General features: G+C 34.1%; 1 protein-coding gene across 1 annotated transcript; it reads left to right on the top strand.

Annotated features, from left to right (window-relative positions):
* Positions 1-8,949: 8,949 nt before the first annotated feature.
* LOC117179646 (DNA ligase 4-like) lies at positions 8,950-16,920 on the top strand. Its single transcript, XM_033371651.1, has 5 exons — positions 8,950-8,964; positions 11,474-11,785; positions 11,861-12,103; positions 12,286-12,624; positions 16,531-16,920. Exons 1-5 carry the CDS (start codon positions 8,950-8,952, stop codon positions 16,618-16,620), a joined length of 999 nt encoding a protein of 332 aa, XP_033227542.1. The 3' UTR covers positions 16,621-16,920.
* Positions 16,921-17,549: the final 629 nt, after the last annotated feature.

Raw genomic sequence — 17,549 nt, forward strand, 5'->3', positions numbered from 1 at the left:
CCCGGGAATTGACCGGACCGATGTTTTCGTGTCCGGATCGAGCAGTTTGCATTATCAGACCAGTCAACCCGCCTGAAACTCCTTAGATCGGATCTGTGCGTGATATTCCAGACCCGGTACTCTTCGTTTAGGGTCTCTAGTAGACCCGAACCTGAAAAATATCAGATCAAGGTGAATCTGCCCATTGCTACTGTTTACACTGCTTGAACTTGGTCAAATTTAAGATTTCGGGAGTATTAGGAGGCAATTGCATGTAGTGTCGCATATCCGGCTGCGCATTAGAAGTAGAATTTATGGTTGCGCACTAGATTCGTGTTACAATTACAAATGTGTAGTAGACTTATGTGGCATTAGTTATTGTGCACCAGCGGTGAATGATTAGGGGATATGACCTTGATATCTGATTTTTCGAAACAAATCGAGTAACATCTAAAAAATTAGAGTAAAGTGGTTTACCAAACTACATAAATGGAGAACAAAGTGACTGACAGCTGTTTGGCGCTGAACGCTCAGCGTTACTTGATCGTACTACCAAGCATGTGTACTATCGATAAACTTGCACTCCTCTTCGCGGAAATTTTAAATGAGAATAAAAATGCGATTTGTTTTCTTAATTTTGTAATTGTTTATTATATCTTATTATATCTTATACAAGGCCCCATCTGAAGGCAAATTAAAGGGCGTGTAGTCAAGATCCGCTTTACAGATAGTGATGTAAATCGTAACATTTATTTTGCCGTGAAAATAGTCCCGCAACTATATAACTTGTGATTCCCAAGTTACACAAGTGTGACATAACTCGAGTGTGGAACCAACAATGCCACACAAGTCTACTGCGCAGCCGTAAATGCAACAAAACTCTAGCTCCTTGCAACTTTCCGTTGTCTGCGTCAGTTTCGCGTACCATTGGAAGTACTCCGCCCACCTTCTTTTAATGACACTAACTTTTTCTTTTGGATATCTCTCCTGATTTTTTCTTGCAATAACTAAAGTAGGTAATATATAATGAAATAGGGATTGATTGAATTTATATCCTCCTGCACATTAACAATTCCTTCCTTTAGGTTCGAATATTCCCTGGTCCATGAAAAATGACTGTTATTCGACTAATTCCAAAAGTTTCCAGCTCTATGTCTTACAAAGATATCTGCCCTATCTCTATTCTAAATACAATCGCTAACCCATTAGAACGGATTGTTCATCGCCAGTTAATGGATTACAAGAATTCCAACAACCTTATTAATCCCCTGCAGTCCGGCTTTCATAAAGGACGCAACACCATTTCGACGTCACTCAAAGATACTACTTACTCTAAACTGGCTATTGATATAAGGGAAATTACGGGCGTCGTATTATTTGATATTTTTAAGGTCTTTGTTGTTGTGCACCATGAGCGCCTATTACCTAAACTAAAACATTAAAAATATTAAACACAGTCATCAAATAGTTTTCTTTTTATTTAAGTAATCGATCACAGAAACTATTACTAGCAAAAGTGGATTAGCGAAATAGGTCTAGGTCGGTTGGGGCTTCCCTTGGAGGTTCCATCTTAGCTTCTATCTTATTCAATCTTTACACTGAAAAAATATTTGGTGAGCTGTGATGCTCAGCCGCAGCTTGGGTAGATCCTCTCTTTTATTGGGCACGCTGTGTGCCCACATTGAAACAGTTCTAGCCACAGTAGTTTTGGTCCAGTAACGGTCTCTTTATGAGGCAGAACGGCATCCCCCAGCCGAGTTTCGCGTAGAATTTGTTTCAGGCGAAGAACGGCTTCTCGTAATATAGTTCAAATCATTTGAAATCTTTATGAAAAATTATATGAAATATTTGAAACATTTGTGACCAGTTTTTAAATCTTCTAAACAATTTTTTATCGTTTCAAATCTTCGAAGTGATTTAAAAATTTTTGAAATCTATTTGTGAAATCTTTCTAAAACCTTTTTATATGTTTGAAGTCACTCGAATAGTTAAGATTTTTTGAAATCTTCCAAACAAAATAGAAATCATTTAAAATCTTTAAAATGCTTTGTAACCTTTGAAATCTTGTGTACTCTACCCTTTTTGAAATATTTGAAATTATTAAAATCTTATTATTTAAAAATGCGGCACGGTGGCGATGGTGAGCTGCGAGATAGGCAGATCTCACTAATCAAACAGCTGACCAGCAAGAACATCTGCGACAAACGGTAAGTAGTGAACATCAAGTGTGCCTGCTGAGGATGCTTTGGCTAGCATTAGCTATTTGCAGCCGACCACCTCGACAGAAATACCGTGGGAGAGCATCAATTGGAATACCACAATGAAAGAGGAATTGGTGCGTCTCTATTACGAAAGTGCGAAGTTCGAAACAAAAATGGAAAAAGAATACAATTTAAGAACAAAATTTTCAAAGTATCCTGATATACAAAAAGTCACATTAAGAGATCTTATCGCTAAGGTAAAGGAAATCAGGACTAATCTACATGTTGCAGAAGATCGAGCAATGGAGATTAAACAACAGGTTGATTTGGCGTGGAAAAATGACAAAGAACATCAGTTAGAGAAAGCCGCGTCAAACGGTCAAGCAGGAGCAGTTGATGTTCTTCCTCAACCTATTTATGGTCCAATACCACCACATTCTCCAGAGGTGGATGACCTTTTACAACCAGAGGCAGAAGCAGAGGTCCAGAAACCAAAAAAGCGACGGAAATGAATATACCATATGAACACAGATGTTATGCGCCTTTATTTTCTGGCAGAGAAATTTGGGCAAAGTGTGAGGAGAGGACATCACAGACTCTTCTTACTTAAATACCCAGAGCTAGCCACAAAAATAAATGAGCAGAATCTTGCAGATCAAAAATGCTCAATATCTGTAAGCAGACTGTTTTCGGTTGTTGAAATAGCTGCTATCAAAGTGGTAGTGAAACGGCAGCTTCCTATTGATGAGCTCGCCTTGGAAGACGTGGATAACGAAGACGTGATTGATGCTGAAGGCATAGGTGCTAGGGATAATAAACATCATGCATCGGATCCATTAGAACCACATCCGAATATCACTAATGATTATGTGGATAGGGAAATCTCAGAAAAACTACAGCACCTCGAAAGGAATTTTGATCATGCTTTACTAGAGTTCAGATATATAGAACCAACACTAAGGCATTCTCTACCCAAAATGAACATCACAAATGATCTGCGGGCACTAATTGCACATCTCGACAGCAAGGATTTTCCTACGTATTTGAACGTAGCACAAACGTCGTTAGAGGTGCAAATTCTTGTATACTGTGCAGCTGTGGCAACCGTTAGAACGTTGAGTCGAGAAGCTAGGCCTGCAAATGCAGTTTTTGTCCCAGCAAGGGATCGAGATCCACCATGGAAGATCAGGTTGAATATGGATGTCAGAAAATTAAGGTGCAAATTGGGTCGATTAACTCAATATAAAAAAGAAAATAGAACCAGAAAGCTGACGAACCATGTTACTAAAATCATCCACCCTCGGCAGATCGAGACATTAACACTAGCAATATTGGATGCAATTTTAGACTCTCGCCGACAGAGACTTGATGTTCTCACTGCCAGACTGCGTCGGTACAAGAAAAGTAATGCACGAAGGCAACAAAATCAAAACTTTCAGAGAGTTGAGAGAAGGTTCTATCGTGAACTGAGAGTAAAGCCAAATAACCATCAAGGCACCGAAGTCCCTCAATTGGAAGATATGACTTTACTACTGGTCGGGTTTTTGGGGAAAAATGAACAGATGAAATTTGGACACTGCTTGGTTCAAACTGGAGGAAGCAAGGGCAAGCAATAGGCCTGAAATGCATCTGACAAACATCACAGCTTTGGATGTTTCAGTGGTCTTGCAAAGGACCAACAATTTATAAATGAGAATGACATTCTTTCAGAAGAACAAAAAGGATACTGTAAAAACTCACGAGGTTGTAAAGATCTAGTCACTAGAGCCGCTGTTGCCATGACTCATGCTCGTAAGCATCAAAGGAACTTACACATGACATACATTGACTACAAGCAAGCGTTCACTTCCGTGCCGCATGACTATTTGCTTGACGTCTTAAAACTTTACAAAATCTGCTCACGCATTATTGACTTTCTAAGCCATGCGATGAGGCTCTGGGTTACAAGAATCAAGTATTTTGATCATGGCCAACCAAGGATAACTAGATCAATACGCTTTACGACGAGTATATTTTAAGGGGACTCCTTCAGCGCACTATGGTTCTGTTTAGCGTTGAATCCATTGAGCAAAACACTAAACACCATGTCTCATGGGTTCAGAATTCATGATAATGAGGATGGTTATCAAGTGACCCATCTTCTTTACATGGATGACCTGAAGCTGTACGCTAGTTCAGGCCACGAACTGCAGCAAGTGATCGATGTCACAATGCAGTTTTCAAATGATATCCACATGGAGCTTGGACTAGATAAATGTAGAACAGTGCATTTAATCGGAGGGGAATTAGGGACCGCAGAGTTAGAGAACGAGTTCTAAAATAACATCGAGGCAATGGCTGCAGGCGAATCATATGCTATCCCTGTCCTTACGTACTGCTTCGGGCTCATAAAATGGGCTAACACTGAAGTTGAAAAGTTAAGCAGAATTGTTCACGTAGAAATGACGAAGCATCGAATGCACCACAGAAATTCAGCGATTGAAAGGGTAGTTCTACCACGACATTTAGGGGGTAGGGGCGTTGTAGATGTCAAAAAACTGTCTGAGTGAAAAGTTATAAAGTTACGAGACCATTTTAACAGCAAACGAAATGTTGCTCTTTACAGTACCATCTGTCAAGCAGATCTTAAATACAAGACCTTAAATTTGTCTTCAGATGGGGCCCTGGATATCAGGGCAGAAACCATAGAGGAATTAGAAATACAATGGAGGCAGAAAGCCATCCATGGCGAGCACCCCAACACGTTAGATCAAAATGAAGTGGATAGTGAGACATCTAATATTTGGCTAAGAAAGGGTGTTCTGTATCCAGAGACGGAAGGATTCGTCATTTCAATACAGGACATGGTTGTCAGCATCAGGAATTATCGCAAACACGTGTTACATCAAGATGTGGTTGACCGGTGCTGATTATGTGGAGATACCAACGAATCCATCGAGCACATTATTGATGACTGTCGCGTAATGGCTCAGGTAGAATATACGCACAAATATAATAATGTAGCGGGCATTGTACATCAACAACTTGCCCTAAACCTAAGACTCTTAAAAGAATGGATGCCCTTCTATAGATACATTCCAATGCCCGTTTTAGAAAACGAAGATTACATCTTATATTGGGATGTTACTATCCAAACGGATCATTACATCCGGGCCAATCGACCTGACATCGTGATGCGAGAAGAAAAAGGTGGAAGAGTCTACATCATCAAAATTGCTTGTCCGCTTAACTGAAATTTGCAGTCAACCTATACAACCAAGATCCACAAGTATAGCAAGTTAAGGCATGAAGTAAAAACCATATGGAGGAATGTGAATCATGCATCTATTTATTCCATTGTGATTTCGGCTATAGGCAATGTGCACGCAAGATACACTGAACATCTTGAACATTTAGGAGTCAGTAGGGTATTGGCAGCAGCTCAGAAGGCAGTTTTATTAAACACCTGTCGCATTGTAAGAAACTTTTTTGATCATCAGGAAGCGAACGATTAAGAACTCGTGGAGTGGCAGATGGTAGCTCTAAGAAAGCATCCAGAGGTGACTGTTGTTACCTCCAACGCTCGAGGCCGCTCGTAATTGTATACCTGCAACATCATCGCAGGATAATAACAGATCTTTATTATGAACCCCGTCTATATAAAATTGGATACAGAAAAGAAAATTAACAATAGGAAGATAAAAAGCAGAGGTTCAGCTCAAGCTGCTTTCCCACATATCCTTTTACAAACTAACTTAAAATTAACCTTTTAATTATAACTGAAATAAGCTAAATCAATTATAAAAACTAACTAACTGCCCTGAAACAGAGAAGTCCGAAGTAGGGGTATAATTGACCTAAATACTGAGTACTGAGTAATTGTGAATGTTTACTGAAATCTTTGTGAAATCTATAAATGTTTTAAAATATAGTATACTTTTTTGATATTATATTATTTATATTTATTTTTATGTACTTTTACTATTTTACCAATTATGAAATCTTTGAAATTATTGAAATCTTTTGAAATCCTCATCAATTCTTTGAAAAATTTGTGAAGTTGTTTTTATTTGTTGGTAATCACTGGAATATTGGAAAACTTTACTATTTTACCAATTATGAAATCTTTTGAAATCCTCATCAATTCTTTGAAAAATTTGTGAAGTTGTTTTTATTTGTTGGTAATCACTGGAATATTGGAAAACTTTGCAAAGTCTTTTCAAATCTATTTAAAAAGTTTTAAATTGTTTAAAATCTTTGAAATCTTTGAAATCTGTTGTACCGAAATTCGGTTGAAATCTTTTAAAACCCTTGCAAATTCTTTGAAATATTTGTGAAATATCTCTGAAATATTTTGTATTCATATGAAAAGTTTCAAGAAATAATTAAAATATTTTTTAAATCTTTTGTATTCGTTAGAAATCATTAAAATATTGAAAATCTTCGCTAAATCTTTCGAAATCTCATTACAAATTTTGAAATCGTTTCAGATCGTTTCAAATGTCTTGAAATCTTGCCTACTATAATATATCTTTTTAAAATCTTTAAAATCGTTTAAATCTTTTAAAATTTTTAGAAGCTTTTTGAAATACTTCAAATCTGATGTACATGCCTTTTTCAAATCTCTAAAATCCTTAAAATCTTCATGAAATTTTCGAAATCTTTGAGAAATTTGTGTGAAATCTTTTCAATCTAGTCTACATAACATTAAAATCTTTAAAATCCTTGAAATCTTTCTTGAATCTCTGTTTTTGAAATCTTTTTAAATCTTTTTAAACTTTTTGAAATCGTTTGAACCAGCAGGAACAGCACACCTGCCTGGATGCTATCTCACTGACAACTGAGAATCGAGTGAAAGTTTAAAAGGCAAACCAGCCCTAAACAAACCTGAAACAAAAATGACCTCCAATCCAAGTCAGCAGAATTAAAATGTAGGATATTCAAATAGGAAATTAATCCAATTAAAATCCCTTTTTAACGTCCAATAATCAAATTGATGAGAAAAAAATTCTTGAAAATATAATCAAGAATCCAACGACCAAATTTGCACAAACACTACAAAATGTTCCCATTGGAATCTGGAAAATAAAAAGGAAATAAGTCTCCCCCTCCCTTCTCCCTAAAAAAGAAAAAAAGAAGAAAAGAAAATTATTTATCTTTACTTTGGACGAAAATAAGAAGGAGGAAAGAAAAATGAGAAGGCAACCAACCAAATCCCCTTCCTTCTCTTTTTTATTTCTTTCGTCCTCTTTATTCCCACCATTATCAAATCCCAATAAAAAACATTTAAAAAAAAACAATAAATAAAATTATGTATTTATCACCAACGTCTCGGCACTAATACAGCACCCTTATTTTACTTTATATTATGTATATGTATATAAAAAGGAGGAAAGAAAAGTGAGAAGGCAACCAACCAAATCCCCTTCCTTCTCTTTTTTATTTCTTGCGTCCTCTTTATTCCCACCATTATCAAATCCCAATAAAAAACATTTAAAAAAAAGGAAACAAAACAATAAATAAAATTATGTAATAATACCAACGTTTCGGCACTCATACAGCACCCTTATTTTATGTTATATTATGTATATAAAAAATTTTTTTTGCCTTGATAAGGGTGCTGTATGAGTGCCGAAACGTTGGTGATTATTACATAATTTTATTTATTGTTTCTTTTTCTTTTTTTAAAATGTTTTTTATTGGGATTTGATAATGGTGGGAATAAAGAGGACGAAAGAAATAAAAAAGAGAAGGAAGGGGATTTGGTTGGTTGCCTTCTCATTTTTCTTTCCTCCTTTTTATTTTCGTCCAAAGTAAAGATAAATAATTTTCTTTTCTTCTTTTTTTTCTTTTTTAGGGAGAAGGGAGGGCGAGACTTGTTTCCTTTTTATTTTCCAGATTCCAATGGGAACATTTTCTAGTGGTTGTCCACATTTGGTGGTTGAGTTCTTGATTATATTTTCAAGAATTTTTTTTTCATCAATTTGATTATTGGACGTTAAAAAGGGATTTTACATTGGATTGTTTTCCTATTTGAATATCCTACATCTTAATTCTGCTGACTTGGATTGAAGGTCATTTTTGTTTCAGGTTTGTTTAGGGCTGTTTTGTATATTAAATTTTCACTTGATTCACAGTTGTCAGTGAGATAGCATCCAGGCAGGTGTGCTGTTCCAGCTGGCAACAAATTTTATTTTATTTTGATTTTATTTTGATTTTATTTTGAGATCCGTGGATTCTGTATGAAATTGTCAACATCCTTTTTAGTAATTTAAAATCTTTAATATATTTTAAAATCTTGGAAAATTCTTATAAACATTGTTTTAATTCTTGACATCTAGAAATATCTCGAAATATCCGTTGTATGGTCATGGGTGATTCTAATTCTGAAACTGAATTGACATAAAAATTTTCTACTAATAATGTTTATAATTTGTAAGATGAATATCACAAGAAATGTATACTTTAACTATTTAATAACTTCAACTTCAAAGATATAATATTAAAGTCTGTTTATTTTTCTAAGCAAAACGTATGTTTTATAATAGACTAAAAAAATTCAAATTATTTTTCTCATTTCAATAAAATAATTATTTTGAAAGCGAAAAAAATTCAACTTCGAAATTTTCATGAATAATTCAAGGATATTTCCAACTTTATGATGTGACTTAACCGAAAAGGTTTATTTTAAACTAATAATTGTATTGTTCTCAATAAATTATATTTTTTTTAAATTTCTGTGTGTTTTATTTCATGATAACAATTAGAATTATTGATATAATTTTGCAGCATGAAATCAGCTGCAGTAAGTTTTATTTAAAACATCATTTTTTCTACACGAATATTACGCAATTGTTCATAAAACTTGTTAATAAAAATTGAAATTATTAAATTACACCGAAAATATTTTATAGAACACGCAGTTTATATCATAAAGTCATTCGCAGAATGTTCAAACAAATCCTCTGTAAGAAAATACAAATATAAGACAATGTCTTATACAATGTGTTACAAAAAATAAAATTTTGATTTAGAATATAACTTTCGGGCTAAAAAAATCATAAAATCATTCCTAGCAACTTTGTGTAAAAAAATTGTTTTCATCCGCAACAAGGTACGACTATAAAAATATTATTTGTGTCGATTGTTAATCGATAGATGTCTATTAGTTTCAAACATTTTTTATGAAAATAAAATTTCTTTTAAACAATTGATTTGCATTTTCTTTGTGTCTAGGCATTGAATATTATTTATTTCTGGTGTAATTAATTGTTTACACGAGTACAAAACTTTACTGCAACCTGTAGCTTAATTTGTACCTAAAAATCAATTTCAGCACCCGTGGGGCAAATGCTTTCCCTTTGGTGTGACTTTCGCGTTCTCAACAAGCCGTACAATATCTGTTCGCACCTTTGGCACTATAGCTCATTCAAATGTGGTGTGGCCGCTTCTTCAACGTCGTGGTAGTGCTGCGTTCCCTCTAAGAAGGCAGCCGCTTACCTAGGCAATTTTCAGTGTATAATATTGACCTTGGAGGCGAACTTAGATACTGCAATTAAGATAAATATTCGAATGATTTTAAAGCCTAAATTTCGGACCTATTTCCTGTCTGGATCGATTTCTGAGATGGGTGCAGGAAGATATTGATTCTGTGGTCCATTGGGTTGTGGAAAATGGATTGGTTCTAAACCCTCGTATAAGAAAGGCAATTTTCATAGAACCATAAACATCACCCTCTTCTGAGAAACTAGCTATTCTACCTCCTGTACAGGTTAATGGATTTAACATCCCCTTCGTCGAGTCGGTTTCGGATCGGTGCCTGCTGCTAAATCAAACATTGTCTGAGAATGAGTTGATTTGTGAAATATCTAGGAAAACTTTCAGAATTTTTAGCAACTTAAGCGGAACAAAAAAATTATTTCATTCACGTTTTATTTCTCTTTCGATACAGCCTCTACGATTCTAGCCTACCAACAATATATGTTATTTTATCTATAATTTACTACTCTTTACTAATTTTACCATACATTTAACATTTATCGATCAGTGCTTGTAATTATTTGTTTATGTATAGTCTGTTCTTTAGTGGACTAATTAGCCCTAGAGACTTTCTGAAATAAAAATAAATACAAAAACAAAAGTCTAGAGTGTATCTGGAAGTGCGGCATAACTCTGGTACTCCATCACCAATGCCCCATTAGTCTACTGCGTATCGGGAAGTGCGAAGTTAACGTAGTGCGCAACCATAAATTTCAAGTCTACTAGGTAGCCGAAAATACGAAACCACATGCATTTACCTCCACATGTCGTTTATTCAACTAGAGACTCAATCAGAATAATAACGGATCGACCGTTTCAGAGACCCAGACAGAAATTTTTGGATTAAGTTTACTAATGCAAACTGCTACATTTGAGAGTTTCGCGCATGCCCTCAACAATCTGTCACGTCAACACCTAGTATGTCGTGGCTTATTATGATAAATTAGATTATTGCCTGTAACAATTTTTCAGTCCTCAAGCGGATTTCCAAAAAATTCGGTATATTTACCTTAAATTCTATTGAATTCTATCAAACTCTTTTTATTTTATTCTCTTAAATTTTCTTGAATTCTCTTGAAAATAGAATTCACTTTAAATTCTCTTTTAGAGACATTCCAATGAATTTTGTTGAATTAATTCGAATTTACATAAATTCTTATTAATTCTCTCAAATTTTACAACGATTTAACTCAATTTCTTTGAGTTAGCTTGAATTATCTTGAACTCTTTCGAAGTCTCTAGAAATAATTCACCTTAAATAAACATAATTTTTTAACTTGTCAACTTTAAAGAAAGAGATGGTATCCCTTTTAATCTGAATTCATCCGAAAATGCACTTAATTTTATGTAAGTCGAGAAACTGTTCTTGAGTTTACGGATTTTTTCAGATTTTTCACATTTTTTCAGATATAATTTTTTAATGTATTATTGTCAAACAGATATTGCTAAAAATTTTTCGTCTTGCATTTTTAAAATAAAATCGTTCATTCACTTGATTATATAGTACTGAAACTTGTGAGAAAACTCGTTCCCCTTGTTGTAAAAAGATTTTTACTTTCGATTTTCAAGTCAGTTTCATCACGTACGATTGTCTTACAATTGATTGATCAGGGAGTTTAGTCAGGTGTTTTATTATCCAGTTTATCTGTTATCTATTGCGCTTTTATTATTTATTTAACTAGCGTTCATTGCACTTCTAATTACAATTTTAACAGGACATTTTCTGTAGTATTTATTTGGTTATATTTTTTAAATAATTGTTTTTTATTCCGTAGAATATAGGTCAAGTGCAGAAGCTTACAAAGCCCCGTGCGAAAACTTCCTATGTTAAAACTGCTGAATTTAGGAAATTGTCAAGACAGTCTGTACTATCTCCAGAAAAAATTGATGATCGATTCAAAGGCGTGCGAAACTTTGGAATAATACGCTTATCTCGATTACTGGAAGATAAAGAATTTTGCGTCATAAATGATGAAAAGGAACTGTCCAAAAATGATATTGAAAAGCTCTTGCATGAGCATGCGGCTAAAGTTGTACAAAATCCCGGAAAGAAGACGTTTTGTGTAATTGTAGGGAATCCAAAATGGGTAAGAAGATGCTTTCTTTGATTTTATTTGTTTTTGTGCTTTATTTGTTCACTGGCTTGATTTTTTAATGTACAGTGTAAATCAAAAAATGTTACTCAAAGTGGACTGTATGACGTTGCTACGATAAGTTGGCTCAAGAGAGTGACGGAGAAGAAAAATTGGTCAAATTTAAAAACCTGGTATCCTTGGGAAGTGCTATCTACTCGGTCGTCAACCAAACGTCAAATCACTCAAATTTATGATGAATTCAATGATAGCTTTACAGATGACGCTAATGAGGGTACGCTTAAACGTACCCTCGAGAAATCTAAACAAGCGGTTGGTCACTTTTTTGTTTTTAACTACGTGAATAATGCTTCTAAAATTAATGGCGTCCTTGAAGTCTTTCTTATAGTCTCCTAGATAAGCAAACTGCCATATAATTAAGTTAAAACTACGTTTTTTGTATATTAGCATGTGCACTAATAATTTAAAAACTAATAAATTAGATTACATTACAGATAAAGGACCAACATTTTTCCGTTGCTGATTTGGAATTTATGGATAAAAAATTGTTTGAAGCTGGCTTGTCGCCTTTCTCAATATTTAGAGGCATTATAGGATATTTCCAAAACGCTGAAAATAACGACAAATTTGTATTTCGATTCATGGCAGGAACCATCTCTACGAACATCAATGAAAAAGTGACCCATATATTTGTTTACTTAAACTGTTCGAGTATCTTTGAACATTACGAAGATCTTTTCGTTTGTCAGAAACTTAAAATTAAAATGATCAATGGCAAGTGGATATCAGATTGTTTTAAAAAGAGGAAACTACTTGCGGTTGAGCAATATATTGTTAGTATTCATGATCTTGTATAATTGAAATATATTTGTTTAGTTTTAGTTTACTTATTAAAGAAATTTAACAAGCCGATGTGAGCTTTTTACGGTCATCTCGTATATGATAATCAATAAGGAATGAGAACAGTTGATTCCTAATTCCGTGGATAGAGAATGAAAATGATACCACAGTTCCATTTACTTTAACTGGTGGCAAAGAAGCATCGTCTAGCTTGTTACAATACCAAAAGCTGCAAAAATCCAAGCACTGACCCTTGCAGACTTCCTGAGCCAATGTTGCCCCATCCAGAACTTTCCTTCCCCAATCCCTTTACAGGCTGTTTACGAGCAAATTAATACCAGCATATGCACATCATATGCACATATGCCGGAAACCCGTCGTTTTTTTAGTTTAGACAAGAGAAGTATATGTTAAGTGCCGCGAAAAAAGGACACGATCGCGACGCTTGTGAAAGCACTGATGCGTGTTGGGAGGTGTTTCCACAGGATTCACAGTTTGTCGGAAAGCATGTTATTTAGCATTCGCTGTCAGGTTCAATTCAAACAAAAGTATTGCGCATATAACTTTTCTGATTTTGACATCGAATAGACTGCACCTATCGAATAGGTTTTCGGTTCCTTAGGTACCTTTTCTCGTTACATGTCGCATATGCGAGACCATATCAATAGCCTTTGTAAAATCGAAAAAAATAATAATTTTCACCGTTCTCTTATCAATCACCAAAACAATGTTATCTGTGATACTGAGCAGTAATGTCTACAAACTAAATCCATCCCCATAGACAGATTTACATGGATATAGGATATTTTTTTTTGCACATATTCCATCATCTGACTGTAAACGATTTTTTCCAACACCTGATTGAGATAACAGAGGATGACCTCATGCTCATAATTGAGATAACAGAGGATGACCTCATGCTCATAATAACCAACACAATAAGGTGCCTCAACTTTATTTACAGGTAGTATCAGTATATTTTTCCACTCTTCGTAAAAAACAGAAGTTTGTAGCGAGTTGTCAAAGAGGTAAGGTAAGTGAGGAAATATAATAGAGAAAGCTCGAATGATATAGCTACTTGGTTGACCATATACCCCTTTCTCCTTAGTTGTAATACTCTCTAGGCTCTCAATCAGAGAAATTTATTCGAAGTAGAAATGAGCATAGTGAAAATTAAAGTTAATTAGGTTAGATAACTGGATCGTTGATATACTATGTATGTCAAAAATGTCAACAAATGGAAAGAACGTAAGCATTTATCATGTCAACCGTGTGCTCCCGTGGCAATTCCTCACATCTGAGTTTCGCCAAATCTAAAGATGTAAACTCCCTCCAACTCTTGCTTTCCTAGGAAAACAAGACATTAATTGATTGACATACTTTACTAGCTTCCCCTATCATTAATGTAATTAATCTAAAACGTTATCTTCGAACAGTACCTACCATAAATTTAGAAACTTATCGGTGAAACGTGCCGGCCTCTCCTTACTTCTCAAACTAACTGGTACACTATTGTACAACCAAATACCATTAAACAAAATATTACTTCGGCCTGCCGTTGTACGACTAAACCTACTTGCATCATTTTCTTACTCCTTATATTGTAATTATGTTTCTCAATTCCTTTCGTCATTCTGTTAAGTATAAATTTTGGTATTACTCCATTTTTTGCTTTATACAACAAAAAGTGTGATACAGTATACGACAATCTATTCGGAAAGTAAGCCTTTTTGCTGATCTTCTGAATTATATATTCTATGTGTTCAGTCTGGCTCAGGTTTTCCTCAATTACCACTTCTATATATTCCATACTTTTAACTCTTTTAATATTTGATCCATTAATCTGAAAATTCACATCTACATCATCAAGTGTTTTCCTTGTACTGCATATTATCATACATTTTTTTCGTTTTGATTTTTAATTCGTTAAATCCTAACCATTTTTTAACCTTTTTTAGTTCTTCTTTCATGATTTCTTCGGATTCAATTGTACTTTTCGTCACTTAATCAATCATGGTATCATCCGCAAATAATTTCAATACACATTTACTAACAGCATCTACAACATCATTCATTAGCACGTTATACATAAGTAGTCCCAAAACTGAGGCCTGCGATACATAATTTTGTACATTGGTACTAGTGTTGCGTCCTAAAAGGAAGAAACTTACCTTGTTAAAAATAATGATTTAAGGACATGTGACACAGCTAAATACCTGTATTACCGACCTCACTTTATCAGTTCACTGAATGTTTTTTTGAACCTAAGAACTTTTTTGGTAAATAAAATATCGAGCTGAAATTTTTGAAAATGTATTAGAGTACAATAAAGTATGTTTAAGTACTGCATTTTGGTAGGAACTTCACTGAAAATTATTTCATCTTTTTTCTGAACCGCGACATTTTTTGAACATTCGAACTTTTTTTATGCATAAAATATCGGTCTCAAACTTTGAAAAATGCAAGAGCCGAAAGAAAACTACGTTTAAGTACAAAGCTTAATAATAAAAGATGTAAAAAAAATATTGCAACTATCATTTCCATCGGCATCAGCCGGTAACGTTGTACAAGAAAATATGAACCTTGGCGGCCACTAGACGAGGCTCTAGAGGGTTCGTATATTCGTGTAAAACGTTACCGGCTGATGCCGATGGAATTGATGGATTGATGAATATGGAAAATGCAGTACCTAAACGTACTTTATTGCACTCTCATACATTTCCCAACGTTTCAGCTCGATATTTTATTAAAAAAAAAGTTCTTAGGTTCAAAAAATTATTCAGTGAACTGATAAAGTGAGGTCGGTAATATAGGTCGGTAATATAGGCTGTGTCACATGCCCTTAAAAGGCTTCATGTTTTTGAACGAAATTTAGGATTTCGAAACAGTGATGAGAATAACTTCCGAAGGTCAAGATAACTACACACTATTCTATAAATAATTTGAAATGCAGCTGAATATACAATATTTACGAGTTTATTAAATTAAATAAATTACAAATTTAAAGAGAGATAGGTGATTTGAAAAATATCGAAAAGGTTTATGTTATTATTTGATTTAATTTTATAATTTACTGGTATTTATGATTTTAAAAACTTAATATGCACTGGAGACTCACAGGTAGCAGAAACTCTTCATTCCAGATCTCCACCTTAAAATAAAGGTAGATCTTAATGATTGAGTTTCAAAGAAATGGTAGATATTTTAAGTTCTAAACTCGTTGATGAATATTACCAATTTTAATAATCCAAATCGCACTTGTAAAACTGGGGATCACTGGATTATTTCAAAGATCCCATTAAAACTGGTTTTTTCTACTCAGTCAGATTTGTTGTCGTTGGCTCGAAAGGATTCAGGTAGTCGTGCTGGTGGTTACTGGTTAACAGGTGGGCCTCATCGTTCTTCTGATGATTCACCGTAATGATGGTTGACAATGAGTATTGTCAAAGGAGGCTGTAGTTCGTAGCTAGGCTCGACTCTCCTGCTGGTACTCAGGTGTAATTATGGATGACAATGGTATTGTCAAAAGGGATCTTCTGAGTAAAGTTTTACTTATTGGAAAGGGATTTGAAATTCCAATCGACTTCAGTTCGATTGAATTTCCGAAGCACTAAACTGATTCTACTTTTATGTTGAAATTCGTATTTCGACCATTTGGAAATAGTTTCCAAATAACCGGAGTCTTTTAATTAATATAATATTCAGAGATTTATTCCGTTCTACTTTAGGAAAAAGCTTCTGCCCGATTAAAAATATGGAGATCGGCTGAATTTTCGATGCACTTCTACGTAGAGCTTCCGCCCGATTTGAAATATATTGATAGAATGATTTTTTGATGTGCTTTTCAGCAGAGCTTCCGCCCGATCTGAATTTTGATGATAGACTGACTTTTGTTTCAGATCCTGGGTTCATATATGTTAGATTCTATAGTGATCCGAACCAAAAACTTGATAACCAAAAACTTGACGTCGAGGGGACGACACAATTGATATCAACTGATTTTTCTGTATATCCAGGTATCTATATCTGAAGGCGTAGAATCGGGGTGCAGTACCTTGAGTCCAAGGAACTGACCATTATGCCACCCTCTTTAATGTTTCGAGGCTGACTTTTATGAACAGAGGCCGAAGATTTGTAGATAAGAAGTCATTGTATTTTGGCGGTGTATTGAAAGTCAAGATGTGCAAACTGCGTGGTTTGTGCAACAACGTTTAAAATATTGATTTTAACATATTAGATAATCATAAATATGCACGAGTTTGTGCGTTTATATAAGAATATAATCCTTTCCTTTCATAATTATCAATGTAATTTATAAGTATAAATATAGCGATGATTAATAATATAAAAATAAATATCATAGTTATAATACGTCACAGGACGTGACACCCCCCCCCCTTAAATTTTTGAAGATATGAGTAAAATGAAATATGTTCAAAAACAATGTTTATTTGAAAAATTTTGAAGAGGACAATTTTGCAAAATATTTTTTTTCTGAGAATGAAACATAGAATTGTTCTTATTTTTATCAAACTTTATTGGTATAATTGGAAATATTTTTAAAAAGGTGTCTTCGAAACTTAATTTAATTATTAGAAAGAAAAGGGAAATACTTGGTCTATTTTCTATAATTAGTTTCATAGGTTCTTTTCGTTTTACTTGTTTTGTGTCGCATATTTTTACATATTGAATAGACAATTCAAATAAACTGTGTTACACATTTTACTAGAACTTTTTTTTTCGTTTTGTTTTGTCACTTGCACACACATATATTTTGAGTCTAATTAGAAGTTTTGAGATTAAATTTGTTATAAAAAAATATATAATATCTTACGTAGTTTACTAAAATTCGGATTTTGTTTACATTTTTCACTTGAGTTTTCTTTCTTATGAATATATATCTATTATAATAAGAAAT

This window comes from Belonocnema kinseyi, chromosome 9, assembly GCF_010883055.1.
Source record: "Belonocnema kinseyi isolate 2016_QV_RU_SX_M_011 chromosome 9, B_treatae_v1, whole genome shotgun sequence".
NCBI classification, from domain to species: Eukaryota; Metazoa; Arthropoda; class Insecta; order Hymenoptera; family Cynipidae; genus Belonocnema; species Belonocnema kinseyi.

Bases quoted from the DNA above. Each gene is read 5' to 3' on its own strand.
- LOC117179646 (XM_033371651.1), top strand. The intron at 11,786-11,860 runs GTAAGAAGATGC...TTTAATGTACAG, and splicing joins TTGTAGGGAATCCAAAATGG to TGTAAATCAAAAAATGTTAC. The intron at 12,625-16,530 runs GTTAGTATTCAT...CTTTTGTTTCAG, and splicing joins TTGCGGTTGAGCAATATATT to ATCCTGGGTTCATATATGTT.